Genomic DNA, 15835 nt, shown 5'->3' on the forward strand with positions numbered 1-15835 from the left:
ATCCCATTTGTCAATTTTGGCTTTTGTTGCCATTGCTTTTGGTGTTTTAGTCATGAAGTCTTTGTCCATGCCTATGTCCTGAATGGTATTGCCTAAGTTGTCTTCTAGGGTTTTGATGGTTTTAGATCTTATGTTTAAGTCTTTAATCCACCTTGAGTTAATTTTTCTATAAGGTATAAGGAAGGGGTTCAGTTTCAGCTTTCTGCATATGGCTAGCCAGTTTTCCCAACGCCATTTATTAAATAGGGAATCCTTTCCCTATTGCTTGTTTTTGTCAGGTTTGTCAAAGATCAGATGATTATAGATGTGTGGTGTTATTTCTGAGACCTCTGTTGTGTTCCATTGGTCTATATCTCTGTTTTGGTACCAGCACCATGCTGTTTTGGTTACTGTAGCCTTGTAGTATAGTTTGAAGTCAGGTAGCATGATGCCAGCTGATACCCAGTAATGGGATTGCTGGGTCAAATGGTATTTCTGGTTCTAGATCCTTGAGGAATTGCCACACTGTCTTCCACAATGATTGAACTAATTTACACTCCCACCAACAGCATAAAAGTATTCCTATTCCTCCACATCCTCTCCAGCATCTGTTGTTTTCTGACCTTTTAATGATTTGTTCTTTTGACTTAGGATTGTCTTGGCTATGCAGGCTCTTTTTTGGTTCCATATGAAATTTAAAGTAGTTTTTTCTAATTCTGTGAAGAAAGTCAATGGTATCTTGATAGGATAGCATCAAATCTATAAATTACTTTGGGCAGTATGACCATTTTCACGATGAGAATGGAATGTTTTTTCCATTTGATTATGTCCTCTCTTATTTCCTTGAGCAGCAGTTTGTAGTTGTCCTTGAAGAGGTCCTTCACATCCCTTGTAAGTTGGATTCCTAGGTATTTTATTCTCTTTGTAGCAATTTTCAATAGGAGTTCACTCATGATTTGGCTGTTTGTCTATTATTGGTGCCAGAACTTCCAATACTATGTTGAGCAGGAGTGGTGAGAGAGGGCATCCTTGTCCTGTGCCGGTTTTCAAAGGGAATGCTTCCAGTTTTTGCACATTCTGTATGATATTGGCTGTGGGTTTGTCATAAATAGCTCTTACTATTTTGAGATACATTCCATCGATACCTAGTTTATTGAGAGTTTTTAGCATGTAGGGGTGCTGAATTTTGTCAAAGGTCTTTTCTGCATCTATTGAGATAATCATGTGGTTTTTGTCATTGGTTCAGTTTATGTGATGGATTATGTTTACTGATTTATGTTGAACCAACCTTGCATCCCAGGGATGAAGCCAAATTGACGGTGGTGGATAAGCTTTTTGATGTGCTGCTGGATTCGGTTTGCCAGTAGTTTATCGAGGATGTTTCCATCAATGTTCATCAGGGATATTGGCCTGAAATTTTTTTGTTGTTGTTGTGTCTCTGCCAGGTTTTGGTATCAGGATAATGCTGACCTCACAAAATGGGTTAGGGAGGATTCCCTCTTTTTCTATTTTTTGGAATAGTTTCAGAAGGAATGGTACCAGCTCCTCTTTGTACTTCTGGTAGAATTTGGCTGTGAATCTGTCTGGTCCTGGATTTTTTTGCTTGCTAGGCTATTAATTACTGCCTCCAATTCAGAACTTGTTATTGGTGTACTCAGGGATTCAGCTTCTTCCTGGTTTAGTCTTGGGAGGGTGTATGTGTCCAGGAATTCATCCATTTCTTCTAGGTTTTCTAGTTTATTTGTGTAGAGGTGTTTATAGTATTCTCTGATGGTAGTTTGTATTTCTGTGGGATCAGTGGTGATATCCCCTTTATCATTTTTTACAGCATCTATTTGATTATTCTCTCTTTTCTTCTTTACTAGTCCGGCTAGCAGTCTATTTTGTTAATCTTTTCAAAAAACCAGTTCCTGGATTCACTGATTTTTTTAAGGGTTTTTTGTGTTTCTATCTCCTTCAGTTCTGCTCTAATCTTAGTTGTTTCTTGTCTTCTACTAGCTTTTGAATTTGTTTGCTCTTGCTTCTCTCCTTCTTTTAATTGTGATGCTAGCGTGTTGATTTTAGATCTTTCCTGCTTTCTCTTGTGGGCATTTAGTGCTATAAATTTCCCACTACACACTGCTTTAAATGTGCCCCAGAGATTCTCGTACATTGTGTCTTTGTTCTCATTGGTTTCAAAGAACTTATTTATTTCTGCCTTAATTTCATTATTTACCCAATAGGTTATTTGAAAAGATTAACTAAGCTGATAAACACCCAGCATAATTGGCTGGAAAAAAAAAGAAGCAAAAAAATTGTTTTCTTTTACAAATAAAAGAAGTGACATTGTCACAGATCTTACAGTCATTAATATAATAATAAGGAAATATTATTAACACATACATTTTACAAATTAGTGAAGAAGTGAACAAATTTCTCAAAAATACAGGGTAACAAAACAAGAGAAGATATTGGCAAGACTGAAGACTCATATTTCTTAAAGAAATTAATAAAGTCATTAAAAACTTTCCAATAAAAAAACAAAAAACCCATATCCATACCATCTTAGTAAATACTATCAAGCATTTAAGAAAGAAAGAAGAGCAATCTTACACAAACTGCTTAAGAAAAATAGAGAAGAGACAACTTTCCTATTTCTTTCATGAGGACAATATAACACTGATATCAAAATCATCCAAGGAAATTTCAAGTACCAAAATTAAAAATCAATATTCCATATGAACATAGACACAAAAAATCCTTATTAAAACATTAGCCAAATAATTCTAATAATATAAAAATATATATAATGTGGCCGGGTACAGTGGCTCACGCCTGTAAACCTAACACTTTGAGAGGCCAAGGTGGGTGGATCACCTGAGGTCAGGAGTTTGAGACCAGCCTGACCAGCATGGTGAAACCCCATCACTACTAAAAATACAAAAAAAAATTAGCTGGGTGTGGTTGCAGGCGCCTATACTACCCAGCCCAGCTACTCAGGAGGCTGAAGCAAGAGAATCGCTTGAACCTGGGAAGCGGAGGTTGCAGTGAGCCAAGATTGCACTACTGAACTCCAGCCTGGGCAACAGAGCAAGATTCCATCTCAAAAAATATATATATATACACACACATATATATATTTTATATATGTGTATATATAAAAATATATAAGTATATTTATATGCATGTATACATGTGTATATATTATGTATATATGTGTGTATATAAATATACACATATACACACACATATGTATATGTGTATATGTATATGCATGTATGTGTATATATGTGTATATATGTACATATGTATATGTGTGTGTATATATAATGCATATAACCAAAGATTTCAAAAGATTTCCAAAGATTTCAAAGAATGCAACTTTGCCTCAAAATTTGAAAAGTAATGTACTTTATTTCATTAATAGAATGAAGGAGAAAAATCATATGACCATCTAAATAGAGAAAGAAAACTTGTGTCAAAATTGAACATACATGAAAAAAACACTCAGCCAACTAGGAATTGAAGGGAATTTACTCAGTCTAATAAAGGGCATCAACAACAACAACAAAAACAGTTATACAGAATGAATAAGAATGAATAAGACCTAAAGAGAATGAATAAGACCTAATGAATGAATTAAGACCTACTAAATGAATCAATAAGACCTAATGAATGAATAAGAATTAATAAGACCTAAAAGAATGAATAAGACCTACTATTTAATAGCAAAACAGGGGGACTATAGTCAGTAATAACTTAATTGTACATTTTTAAATAACTAAAAGAGGGTCATTGGATTGTTTGTAACACAAAGGATAAATGCTTGAGGGGATGGATACTCCATTCTCTATGATGTGCTTATTTCAAATTGCATGCCTGTATTAAAACATCTCACATACCCCTTAAATATAACACCTACTATGTAACACCAACTATATACCCACAAAAATTAAAACAAACGAGAAAGACAATAACAATCTGCAGTGAACATTCATGTTAATGGTGAAATACTGAACGCATTTTCACCTGAAGTCAAGAACAACATAGGGTGCCCACTCTCACCACTGCTACTCAATATTGTACTGAAGGTTTTGTCCAGTCTAATAAGGCAAAATCAAAACAAAACAAAAATTAAAAAGTTGGAAAAAAATAAGCAAAACTCTCTTTACACATATTTTATATATTGCATAGGTGGAAAATTCTAAACGGTCTACAAAGAAATTACTAATAAGTAAATTTAGTGACAATACAGGTCAATACACAACGATAAGTTATATTTCTATAAAATATTAACAATTGGGAATTAAATTAAAAATCAATGCCTTTTGACTACATTTAGTGAAAAATGTGCAAGATTTCCACACTGTAAATTATAAAACATTACTTAAATTGAACACCTGTATAAACAAAGAGATATATCATCTTCATTAATCTGAAAGACGTAATACTGCCCAAATTGCTTTACAGATTCAATGCAATCACAAATAAATCTAAACAGACTTGCAAAGACTCTAAAATAGCAAGACAATTTCAAGGGGAAAAAAAATACTTAGAGGACTCACATAATCTGATTTCTTTTTTTCTCCTCTCTCTTTCTTAACAGCTTTATCAGATATATTTCTCGAACTACAGCATTCACACTTTTAAAGTGTACAATTCAGTGATTTCTAGTATATTTAGGGAGTTGTGCAACCATCACCATCTAATTGTAGAATATTTTCATAACCCAAAAGAAAAAACCTATACCTGTTAGCAATCACTCCTCATTTTCTCCTGATACAGTTTGGATGTCCCCTCCACATCTCATATTGTAATTCCCAATGCTGGAGGTGAGACATGGTGGGAGGTATTTGGGTCACGGAGGTAGATTCCTCCAGGCTTGGCGCTGTCCTCACTGTAGTGAGTTCTCACAAAATCTAATTGTTTCAAGTGTGTGGTACCTCTCCTACTCTGTCTTGCTCCTGCTTTCACCATGTGACGTGTCTTCACCTACTTCACCTTCTGCCATGAATAAAAGCTCCCTGAGGCCCACCCAGAAGCAGAGCAGATGCCTGCGCCCATGTGATTGGCTTATTAGGATTTTCTATGTATTCTTTATTATATTTTGGTAGTTTTTTTCCTTCTAAGACTTTATCCATTTCATATAGGTTTTATATTTTTTTTGCATACTATTGTTCATAGTATTCTCTTATATTCCTTTTTATTTCTGTAAGGTCAGACTTACTACCTGATTTCAAGACTTACTATTAAGCTATGGTTGTAACAGTGTCTTAGAAAAGACACAGAAAGCAATAATCATAAAACAAGAAAAGGATAAATTAGACTTAAGCAGTATTAAAATTTTCTGTTCCCCCAAATAACACTATTAAGAAAATAAAAAGGCAAAATACACACTGACCAAAAATATTTAAAGTAAGAACTTGTTTTTATTATAAACTCTTATAAGTCAATAATAAGAAGATAAACAACTCAATTTAGAAAAATACGCAAGGGATTTAAATAGATCTTTCACAGAGAAGATATACAACGGCCAATGTGCACATGAAAAAAAGTGCTCTATGTCATCAGACACCAGAAAAGTATAAATTTAAACAGCAGTGTGATAACATTTCATACCTACTAGTGTGAATATGATTAAGAAAGAACTAAAACAAATGTTGGTCAGGATGAAGAACAACTGAAACTCTCACATGTTGCTTGAGGGTGTGTAAAACAGTACCACTTCTTTGAAAAACTGGCAATTTCTTATAAAGTTAAAAATACATTTACCTAATCATCCAGCAAGTCCGCTCTAGGCATTTATCCTAAGAAAAATGAAACACTTGTACAAGAATATTCACTTTGCCTTTTTCATAGTAACTACAAGCCTGGAAACAATTCAAATGTCCCTCAGTAGAAGAGATAAACTAACTGCAAGCTAGTCATTTCATGTTACTATTCAGCAATAAAAATTAACAAACTATCCATGACATTGAGGAACATCAAGACGTTCTGTTGAATGAAATAAATTGGAAACAAAAGAATACGTATGGTACAATTCCATTTTCATCAAGTTCAAGAACAGGCAAAACTAAGCTATGGGAATAGAAATCAGAAAACTGTTTGTCTCCGCTGTGGTGGAAAGGTGAGGGTCAACTGCAAAAGGGCCAGAGGGAACTTTTGGGGATGATGGAAATGCTTTATATTTGGCTTTAGTGTTCATTACACGAGAAGAGTATATGTGTGTCAAAAATCACTCCACTAAAAACTAAAATCTATGCATTTCACTGTATGCAAATTAAACCTCAAAACACCATTCAGAAACATGTTAGGCAAGAGATGGCGGATGCAAGTGCTTTAAATTTTCTTCCAGGTGGCATGGATGGATCTTACTGTTGCTACCTGCAGCTCAGCCTGAAGGGTTCAGTGTCCTTGCACCTTGGAACACTGGCATTCTACTTGCCAGCCTCGTGTACAATAAGAACACAAGTGCACCCATCCAACCCCTCCCAGCCATGCCAGCAATGGCTGGGCAATCGACAGTCAGCAGCACACTAGATATGCCAAGGGCTCTCTGATTACCATCCTTTTATAAACCCTGGGACTAGCTTCCCCATCAGCATGTTAAATTTCAAACACAAGCCAATTCTAAATTATTCAGAAATGAATGACTGGAGTTAACACTGAGAAGCAAAATTGCTTATGGAAGGAAGAAAGAACACAGAATAGGGCCCAGAGTTTGAAGTTCCACTCCCAGTCCACTACTTCCAGGCTCTGTGATCTGAGATAAATCCTTAGTTTCTTATCTTTATAATGCAGGGATGAGGATAACATGACACACAACTGCTGGACAACGGCCTAGCACTTGGGGAGGAATAGCTGAGAGGCAGAAATGAAAGCCTGTGGTAGAATGTGAATTTCCAGGTGTACTTACATACATGTTTTATTCAAAGCTCCTCACTCCCTGCCTCCCCCGCACCCCCCTCCAAATACATACACACCTGGACCTATTTTTGAAAACTTTACTGGTAATTAGAACCTTTATCAGAAGGTAAAGAACTTTTAACTGTTCAAGTCTGCTACTTTTAAAAACTCTGGAGAAACATTGGTTCCTGCCTTCTCAAAGTCTCCGTGGCCTCCATTCATCTGAATCTAGAGACAATCAAGATTTGGACCTTAGCATCCTTTAAAAGCAGATGTCCAGGTTAAAAACATCTGCAGAGGTTTAAGCATCCGAGGATGCTTTTAACCTGGGCATCCGATTTTAACAACAGACTCTTTCCTGATCACAGTTAGAAAATGACATCCTGTGCCTGCTTCTCTGAATTCTTACTCACGCCAGGGCATCACACTAACCCTGAGAGAGCAAACCCTGAGCGCCATCTCACCTGCTGACGAAGGTCAGGGCCAAGGCTGTGGCCAGGGGGGGCATCAGCCACAGGGTCTGCGTTTGGTGCTCAACGATCTTCACCTCCTCCTTGGTTTTGGGCCCAAACTGCCTCCGACTAGAGGGAATCAACGAACACGATTTTTACCAAAATCCAGAAGAGGGGGGTGAGTTCATTTCCAGAGCTAAAAGTGCTGGCTAGCCATTTGTCTTCCAAAGACTCCAGAATGCAGAAATCTGAATTTCCTAGAATGTGGTTAGGGCAACACATCCCAAGTTTCTGAAGAAAGCCCAACAGGAAGCTTTTCAGCTCTTCTAGAAGTTAACCTTCCCAGCGTGGAACATTTTTAAAGCAGCACATCTATCTAACACCAGAGTAATTTTTACTCCTTAACACTTACATGACATTTTATAGTTCCAAGTGCCCCATGATCATTAATTATTCAGCTTTACTAAGTTTGCGACATAATTAATAGGACAGGAGCAATACCCTAGAACATATTTCAAAAGGACATTCTCAACAAGGAAGGCGACATTAACCCTGGTACTCCTGTCAGATTCACAGGTAGGTCATTACTTTTAGCCCACCTAAACCCCCCTGCAATTCTATGTGGAAAAGGTGTTCTCCACATCCTGCCTTAAATCCCTGTGCCCTGCAGACACCATGTGCATTGCACTCCGAGGCTGCGATGTCAGGTGAACCAAGGCTTTCCTTGGAGCAATTTATAAAGTGGTGTGGGATTGTCCCCACAGGCAATGCCCGGGGACAAATCCCCCAGGATCTCACAGTTGTAGACTGCAAAGAGCCCAGGCTCTTCATAGAGGTCACCTTCTGCTCCAGGCAGCCTGAAGCTCTACATCCTACATTCAGCAGCATGCTGTCTCTGAACAGCTCTGAGTTTAACGTTGGTTTATGAAAGAACAACATTTCATTCTCTCTCTCTCACACACACACACACACACACACACACACACACACTGTGCTATGTTATCAAGCATGGTGGGCAGATCTTCGCTTCACACACCAGTAGGGTGAGAACATCTATCAAACCACTCAAAGAGAAGAAGCAATTGTTTTAAAAATCTTATATTTGATAAAGACTTTCTTGAACATAATTTTATTCTTAAATATTGTGTTTTTTTGTAATTGAAAGAAGGGCACCATGATCTTTTTAGTGTTTAAGGCATCTCATAGTCTGGTGCTGTCATGTGGGTGGTGAGGACAAACGACAAGCGCACACAAGGAAGGCCGTGGGCAAGCACTGTGAGCACAGTCTTGTTTTCTAAGCGCACAGACTTCTCCCAGGCACGGTCTAACCACCCCACAGATGACTGTTTCAAGAATACCACCCCAACCAGCCCTTCATCCATGCTGGCCCCTCCACCCTAGTTCACACACAACCACAGCAGGCTCGTGGCTCCAAATGGAAGGGCTCAGTCTACAGGAAAACCTGTCAGCTTGTGCTGTATCATGGTGAAACCAACAAAAAATCACAAAGCCAGTAATGATGTCATCATGATGTAAGGTCTTAGTTAAGGACTGAACCGTGTCCCCTGAGAATTCACACACTGAAGCCCTAACAACCAATGTGACTATCTGGAGATAGGGCTTTTAGGAAGCAATTAAGCTTAAATTAGGTCATAAGGGTCCTAATCTGATAGGATTGGTGGCCTTATAAAAAGAGAAGAGACAGGTCCCTCTCTCCCCACACCCATGCACTGAGAAAGACCATGTGAGGACACAGCAAGATGGCGGCCGTTGGCCATCTGCCAGCCTGGGAGAGCTTCCTTACCAGACCTGACAGTGCCTTGATTTTTCACTTGCAGTCTCCAGAACTGTGAGAAATAAATTTCTATTACTTAAGCCGCCCAGTCTATGGCATTTTGTTACAGCAGCCCAAGTTGATTAATACAGTCATTTTACAAATTCCATGTGTTCCCTCGCTTAACTTCCATTTTTACATGCTGTGATTCTACTGCCGCTTTATCGATGGTTATTGTGGCTAGACTCTTATCTACCAAAACCAGACAATGCCCACATGCAATTCACCCCACTGGGGAACATCTGTGTGTCTGTCCTGTGCCCATGCTAGGCACTGGGAGTTTACCAGGTCAAGAGGGTTGAGTTCCAGCCACTGAGCCCAGAGCCTGGGACACAGAGAAAACCCAGACAAGGGGGCATGTGCAGGGAAAGCCTTGGGCATGGCCCCATGCTCCAAAGCTTCACTTCAGGACATTTTACCCACACAGTGACAGCAAAAGCAGTGATTGACCACAACACCTATTAGTCTTCTTTGTTGTTGTTGTTGGTGTTGTTTTTTGCTGAAAAATAACTACGATAATAATACAATTTTTTTTTTTTTTTGCGATGGAGTCTTGCTCTGTCATCCAGGCTGGAGTGCAATGGCACGATCCCGGCTCACTGCAACCTCTGCCTCCCAGGTTCTAGCAATTCTCTGCCTCAGACTCCCGAGTAGCTGGGATTACAGGCACCGACCACCATGCCCGGCTAATTTTTTGTATTTTTAGTAGAGACAGGGTTTCACCATGTTGGCCAGGCTGGTCTTGAACTCCTGAACTCAGGTGATCCACATGCCTCGGCCTCCCAAAGTGCTGGGATTATAGGTGTGAGCCACCACACCTGGCCAATAGCACAATTTTAAACAGCATCTCATCAAAATTTCTGTTTCTACGGCAAATTCTTTGTTTTGGCCACCATACACTTAATATTCATTTAATGAATGAAAGAATGAATTTATTTTGCAAATGAGGAAATGCAAATGAAGCACAGCAGAATGGCCACTGGAGAGCTCAGGGAAGGTATCTGGATGCCAGATCTGACCCCGACCTGTTGTGTCTCAGTTTCGCAATGGAGGCACACCTTGTAGTAGTGCCATTTCCTCTTGAACCCTCACAGTTCAAATGGGGTGATGGGTGAAGAACAGAAACCAATGAGTTTCTTCACAGAATTGGAAAAAACTGCTTTAAAGTTCATATGGAACCAAAAAAGAGCCCGCATTGCCAAGACAATCCTAAGTCAAAAGAACAAAGCTGGAGGCATCACGCTACCTGACTTCAAACTATAAGGCTACAGTAACCAAAACAGCATGGTACTGGTACCAAAACAGAGATATAGACCAATGGAACAGAACAGAGTCCTCAGAAATAATACCACACATCTACAGCCATCTGATCTTTGACAAACCTGAGAGAAACAAGAAACGGGGAAAGGATTCCCTATTTAATAAATGGTGCTGGGAAAATTGGCTAGCCATAAGTAGAAAGCTGAAACTGGATCCCTTCCTTACTCCTTATACAAAAATTAATTCAAGATGGATTAGAGACTTAAATGTTAGACCTAATACCATAAAAACCCTAGAAGAAAACCTAGGTAGTACCATTCAGGACATAGGCATGGGCAAGGACTTCATGTCTAAAACACCAAAAGCAACAGCAGCAAAAGCCAAAATTGACAAATGGGATCTCATTAAACTAAAGAGCTTCTGCACAGCAAAAGAAACTACCATCAGAGTGAACAGGCAACCTACAGAACAGGAGAAAATTTTTGCAATCTACTCATCTGACAAAGGGCTAATATCCAGAACCTACAAAGAACTCAAACAAATTTACAAGAAAAAAACAAAGAACCCCATCAAAAAGTGGGCAAAGGATATGAACAGACATTTCTCAAAAGAAGACATTCATACAGCCAACAGACACATGAAAAAATGCTCATCATCACTGGCCATCAGAGAAATGCAAATCAAAACCACAATGAGATACCATCTCACACCAGTTAGAATGGCAATCATTAAAAAGTCAGGAAACAACAGGTGCTGGAGAGGATGTGGAGAAATAGGAACACTTTTACACTGTTGGTGGGATTGTAAACTAGTTCAACCATTATGGAAAACAGTATGGCGATTCCTCAAGGATCTAGAACTAGATGTACCATATGACCCAGCCATCCCATTACTGGATATATACCCAAAGGATTATAAATCATGCTGCTATAAAGACACATGCACACACATGTTTATTGCGGCACTATTCACAATAGCAAAGACTTGGAATCAACCCAAATGTCCATCAGTGACAGACTGGATTAAGAAAATGTGGCACATATACACCATGGAATACTATGCAGCCATAAAAAAGGATGAGTTTGTGTCCTTTGTAGGGACATGGATGCAGCTGGAAATCATCATTCTTAGCAAACTATCACAAGAACAGAAAACCAAACACCGCATTTTCTCAGTCATAGGTGGGAACTGAACAAAGAGATCACTTGGACTCGGGAAGGGGAACATCACACACCGGGGCCTATCATGGGGAGGGGGAAGGGGGGAGGGATTGCACTGGGAGTTATACCTGATGTAAATGACGAGTTGATGGGTGCTGACGAGTTGATGGGTGCAGCACACCAACATGGCACAAGTATACATATGTAACAAACCTGCACGTTATGCACATGTACCCTAGAACTTAAAGTATAATAATAAGAAGAAGAAGAAGTACTAGTACAAGACATATACAATACTAATATAAGACATTTAGAATAATAAAAACTGTGGTTAGTATAAAAAAAAAAAAAAAAAAGAACAGAAAGAGGCCACCAAGGCTCCATGTGGCAGGCCTTGCAGTGCCTTTCCCTGTGCTGATAGAGAGGAGTTACGTTCTCCTAATCCACTGCTGAGTTCCCAGGTAATTTCACAAAAATCAGGAGTGTTCACAAGAATCTAAATGTCCAGACTTTCTTTAAAACTAGGAAGCTCTGGCACCTCTGGACCCTATTCCCATAATGCAATCTGCTGGAACTCAGAAGCCCGACCCTCCGGGCGGGAAACAGCTATCCCCTGAGGACCCCAGAGCCCTTTCCACTCCCTGACATTAACTGCTGGCCCAGGGGGCAATGAGTTTTTAGCCACATTGCATTTTTTATTCTATCCAGAATAAATTGACATCAGCATCCTAACTTGTTAATTATGTTCTGCAACTGTGATATACAGCCAAGCATAGACATTCTATGTGAGTCTACGAATTTACTGGAAGAACTTCTAGGGAGCAAAATGGCTCTGGCCAGCTTGTAGGGAATAAAATCCAAATGCCTCAGCTTGGCATTCAAGTGCCTGCTATAGTTCTGACTTGAGTGTTCCAACCTTTTCTCTCACTAAGCCCCTTCAGATGCTCTTTCTATCCCAGACCTCTGTCTAAGCAGGGCTCTCTGCCTGCAGCCGACCCCACCCCTAACTGCCAGTGTCTAACTGGGCTCGATTTTGGTGGCTCAGCCAAATGCCCTCTCCCCAAACTGAGACTTCTCTGATTCTCCCCTTCTCCTTGGCACACCCCTTCGAAAACTGCACAGAACCAAACCAACCAAAGCAGGAAGGTGCTTCTCCCCGGAATGCCCTGAGCATTTCATGTTGTCCCCCCTACGTGGCCCAGCACATTCCCTTTCCAACTGGTGCCATGTGCACCTGTGTTAACCATGTGCCTCTGATGCTTCGACATCTGGGACTTCACTGACCCTGGAGGGACAGGGGCTCCCAGGGCCAGCTAATTCGTAAAGACAGCAAACGACTCCTCTTTGAGTGCATTTTTCATATGCAAACAAATCAGTTCAGGACCCCATCCCCACTGCCTCCTTTATCTGGCTCTTCCACTCAGGGCCTACCCTAGTCTCCCCAGGGCCAGGTACCAGACAACTCAGGATAGATCCTATGCCTCGGAGCCTTCTGAAATGATCCATACTAGCCAGTCTTAAACCTGCTTACCAGACCTGCCCATTTCTTCCTGTGGAAACCACAATAAAGGCTATTGCCCACATTTTCCATTCATGCCCTCTCCCTTCTAACCAATGCTAGTGTTTCCCCGTGTGGCCCTGCGTGGCATGGCATGCCCCTTCTCTTGGGAACTGTGAGTAACAAACTATGCTTTCAATGGCTGCCCTCTTCTGATCTGCCAGCCTCACCATAGTGAGTAATAATACAACCTACATTTTAAAACAGCACTTGTCACTGGACTCAGCTTACTGAGGGAAGGCCCGCTCAGTCTTCTGGTGCCCCAGCCTGGCCTGACATATGCGCCCAGGAAAGACAGAGGCAGGAGGCCAGATGAATGCTCTGCCAGCTTCCAGCAGCTCCACACCGACCCCTCCACCCACCTTCCCCCGCTTCTCCTTGGAATGCTTGCTTGTCATTAGATGCTCTGAACAAAATTCAATTCTCAGACACTGGAGTGCTGGCTGGGAGCTAGGGCAGTTAGGATAGGGATAGAAGACGAAATGAAAGGAAGGAGCCTCCTCTGTGCCCAATAGCCCACTCCACCACAGGCTTTCCTGCCAGGGGCCACAGGGAAACAAGTGAGTGGGCAGAAGGTAGGCACCACCCAACTCTTTCTTTCCCTCCCTCTGGTCCAAGACCCTGACAACCCCCAAGCACTGAGCAGGGAGTTTACTCTCGCTTCTCACCCATCAGATGTGTTCCCTGGCTTCTCCAAGGAGGAATGACACTGAGGGCTACTGAAGCTTCTCCCACCCAAAGATGCAGCAAGAGGTCAGCCCTGTGACCGCCATTATTAGCCCCTATGCGGGCAGCCTGGCAGCAGCAGAGGCAGCAGAGACTGAAGTCCTCAAGACTTGGCGTCCCCAGAGGGCCTGGCCCATGAGAGACCCTGCCCTGCCACGCTGTGGTCACCCTCTTATTTATGCTCTCAGGCCCCATTGGTCTCACCAAGGGCCATGACAGTCCAGGCCTGGACTCCGGTTGCCAGCATCCTGGCACACTGCCCTGAACACAGCTCACAGGGCTGCAATCCCTGCAGCTGGCCAGCAATTACCGCCTGCCAGACATTTTTATTGTTTCAGTTCATGATCTATGTGGACACAACATTCTTCCCATCCTTTTCCTCCACTGGGTTACTATTTTTCTTTAAAACCACGTACAAAGGCTGTATTTCTCTCTGTAAATATAATTTTTATTTCAATACCAAACAAACAAACAAACAAAACGAAGTCACTTAGCTCAAATTTTTCACCGTCTTTAAAATCAAAAAGTGGTGCTTGTGCGCACAACGATATCCATGTGAGAATAAAGCCGGGCTCGGAGAGTGCTGTGAACGATGCCATTTAAAATTATAGATCTGAAAAGCTATTTCTAGATTCCAGCAACTCCTAAGGAATAGAGGAAACATTTATTTTGGGTTGTTTTATTTCATTCCCACTCAATTTTGAACGCGGCTGCTTAAGGCAATATTCATGGGATGTGACATGGCTATTAATCACCAAGGCAGCTACTGCAGGCGCAGCCTCTAGGGGGGCCGCGCCACTCGCCTTCTCCCCTCTCCCTCTGGTCTCTTCTCCCAAAGGAGGCCAGTGACCTACTAAAAAGATAATTACTTCCCATGTTTCCTGCTCTGCAGTACCATTGCATCCAGTCAACTTCGAAGCAGAGGAGCTTTGGGGCTAAGCCTCGCCCTGGACTCTGAGACTTCTTGGGGTGCAAACTTGTTTGCAGGTATCCCTGCAACCAGAAGAAGGGAGAACAAAACCCTCCTCCACTGTCAAGGTGCTGACTCTGCAGATAAAAGCTCAGTGCCTTCCTGGGCTCAGGCCACCTTCCTTTGTGGCCACCTTCCTTCATTAATAACCTGACCACAGGCAGGATTCAAGAGAGCTTGTAAGTGCCTGGCAGCTGGACCACTGCACCCCATTGCCAGTGGCCCCCACAGAAACCCTCCAACCCCTCATAGAGTCCATAGCCCATCTGTCCTATTTCTTCCCCTTCTCTGGGGTGCTCCTAGACATACAAACTCAGAGGGCAAATATTTTACAAAGTAGGATATTTTTAATGCCACCAGTTGAACTTGGAAGATTTGGCCCAGCTGGCCAGCCAGGATGTAAACATCTGGCTTCTTATTATCAATAAGAATGTGTGAGAGTCAGACACCCTGACCTTCAGCCCCAAGCCTCGCCGCCTCCAACCCCAGGTGATCCCACCCTCCACCTTGGGATCATGGAAGGGACCAGGCTGCACACAATTCCTGCTGCTTTTTTGTTTTGTTTCTTGTTCTTTCTTTCTTTTTTCTTTGTTTTTAAGGCAGAGTCTCACTCTGTTGCCCAGGCTGGAATATAGTGGTACAATCTTAGTGCATGGCAACCTCCATCTCCTGGGTTCAAGAGATTCTCCTGCCTCAGTCTCTGGAGTGGTTGGGACTACAGGCCTGCGCCACCACGCCTGACTAATTTTGTAATTTTAGTAGACACTGGATTTCACCATGTTGCCCAGGCTGATCTCAAACTCCTGGCTTCAAGCGATCTGCCCACCTCGGCCTCCCAAAGTGGTGGGATTACAGGTGCAGCCATCGTGCCCAGCCCTGTTTTATTTTTTTAAGTTGAATATATAATAGTTTGCCCTTTGGGCCTGAGCAATCCTACACTGAAACATCAGCTTAACATATAACATCCTCTATGTTTTAGTTGTCAGTCTTCCCATGAGCAACTTTTTCTTT

General features: G+C 41.4%; 1 protein-coding gene across 1 annotated transcript in view; it reads right to left on the bottom strand.

Moving 5' to 3' along the window:
• Positions 1–15835, bottom strand: part of ACOXL (acyl-CoA oxidase-like) — a 368775-nt gene that overhangs the window by 216672 nt on the left and 136268 nt on the right. Inside the window, 1 exon segment of the mRNA XM_011980527.1 lies at positions 7329–7445. Within this exon segment, the coding sequence (XP_011835917.1) occupies positions 7329–7445 (117 nt within the window).

The sequence above is a fragment of the Mandrillus leucophaeus genome, unplaced genomic scaffold (genome assembly GCF_000951045.1).
Source record: "Mandrillus leucophaeus isolate KB7577 unplaced genomic scaffold, Mleu.le_1.0 Scaffold214, whole genome shotgun sequence".
NCBI lineage: Eukaryota > Metazoa > Chordata > Mammalia > Primates > Cercopithecidae > Mandrillus > Mandrillus leucophaeus.